Source organism: Austrofundulus limnaeus, unplaced genomic scaffold (assembly GCF_001266775.1).
Source record: "Austrofundulus limnaeus strain Quisiro unplaced genomic scaffold, Austrofundulus_limnaeus-1.0 Scaffold26, whole genome shotgun sequence".
Classification (NCBI taxonomy): Eukaryota; Metazoa; Chordata; class Actinopteri; order Cyprinodontiformes; family Rivulidae; genus Austrofundulus; species Austrofundulus limnaeus.
Window position 1 is genome coordinate 549,594 of NW_013952428.1, and position 1,992 is coordinate 551,585.

General features: G+C 35.6%; 1 protein-coding gene across 1 annotated transcript in view; it reads right to left on the reverse strand.

Moving 5' to 3' along the window:
- Positions 1-694: 694 nt before the first annotated feature.
- dmgdh (dimethylglycine dehydrogenase) overlaps positions 695-1,992 on the reverse strand; it is a gene marked incomplete at its 3' end in the record, with an annotated part of 47,996 nt that continues 46,698 nt past the window's right edge. The window contains 1 exon segment of the mRNA XM_014004686.1: positions 695-912. Within this exon segment, the coding sequence (XP_013860140.1) occupies positions 695-912 (218 nt within the window).

The window sequence follows — 1,992 nt, forward strand, 5'->3', positions numbered from 1 at the left end:
TCAATGAACTGTCTGAAATATTATCCAAAAAAAATTTTTTTGAAGCACTTTTTTGAGCATTAGCAACCAAAATCTGATTTTGAGGAAAAAACACCTTAAAATTTTGAGATTTTTCCAGTAAGCTATCAAAGCTTGTGTTTCTCTCCAGCTGGGAAATCTTAATATTCAATTACTATTTGAGGTTTCTTTTTAAAAATGACATAAAAAATCTTCATTAAAATTACATAAAATTATTGTTTAGACCAAATATTTATGTATTGTTGTAACCAACAAGACAAATTAAACAATATCTTTGGATCTACTAATGATATCAGGATGATCTAAGTATCAAAATGTAGCTTTTAAAGCCAAGAATCAGAAATATGATTAGGTCATTTTGATCAATTTGACTTAATCCTCATTTCGATGTGATGGATCACATTTATCCACATTTCAGAATTTACATGTCAGTATGTCTGGAAAACTCCTGAAATGTGCAGTTTGAAAGAGTTGTGATTAAACACATTAAAAATATGTATATTATCTATTGCTTGGTATTTTATTTTCCTGGCACAGATATATGAGATATATGAACTTATTCATTTGTCTTTCTTCTACAAGCTGAAGGATTTTTTACATCTGAGTTAATTTTCATCAATGGTTCATCTCCTGATTGAAGATAAATATTCTCCTGTGGACAAACTGTGTCCAGTACCAGTGTAAGAGATCCTGATGGCCCGGACAGGAGTTCCAGCCAACTGGATGGACTTGCAGTGGAGAAATTTGAACCCAGCATCGCTCATGTCTTCATCTGTCAGCTTCTGGAGAACCTTCCTGGAACTGGGTCCTGCAATGCCAAGCACGCCAATCTCATCCGTTACGTTACTGATGTCTACTTCGTATCGGCCCTCTGCTGCCTCCGTTTCTATCCACCTGAGTCAAACAAAAACAGCAATCGGTTTTAATATTCTCATAGCATAAAAAAAGGTGAGCTTGTTGAACTTAGTGCAGTCTTCTTGTGATGGCTGGCTAACTTTAAAGCCAAGTTGAAAAAGCAACAAAGAGGTCAAATGAGACAGATCAAACTCCTGTGGACTGGGGTCAACTGAGAGCCAAGAGAAGATGCTGGACGACTGACAACGAGCAGCAGAGTCAGCTTAAATTTTCTTCTTGTTTTATATTCAGTATCAAACAGTTACATTTGCAGAGGTTTTTCTAATCTATCGCTAAGAGGTATTAAATGAAAAAGTTGTTGATAAAAAGTAAAGAACAAGAAACCAGTTCTCTTTCTTTGTGCTTTAAGTTGTTTGATCTAAGTGAGCTTGAAACAGGGGTGTTCAACTCATTTAGACAAGTGGCCAAATCAAAAAAACTCAGTCAATATTTATTTTAAAAAAACTAATCACTTTTAATGTGTGCTTATATTTACAAATGATCCTTTTCCCCAGTTATAGCTTGAAGCTAAAGTTTGAGTAACTGATGCAAATCTCAGCCACTTGAGGGCGCTGCATTGTATAAAGATCCCTTGTCTCTTGGGTTTTGGTGAAGTGTTGCTTACAGAGAAGTGTACTTTACTGCCTTCTAACTGGAGCAAATGAAGGGGTGTTGTGCCAACAGCTACAGGACAGTTTTAAGTTTCTGTGGTCAAAAACAAACAGAGAGAGAGTTCTTCAGCAGATCTACTCTGTCGACGCCTTCAGCTCTGTGCAGAGGGCGTGAACACTGATGTACATTTAAAAACTAAAAAAAGGAGAAAGAATTGTGCTGCAGAGGGTCAAGAATTTTATCTAATTCTTGTCTTAAAGCTTATTTTGTCTATGCTGTACGTTGTTGTACATGAAGTTAGATTTTAAATTCCTAGAATTCCATTTCACACATAAAGCACGTTTCCTAAACCAAACGATGATTCAAATTAAATGGGGGGGGGGTTATTAAAATCTGTCCAGTGATCAGAGCTGTAAAGTAACTAAGTACAAATACTTCTTTACTGTACTTAAGTAGAATTTTTGGGTA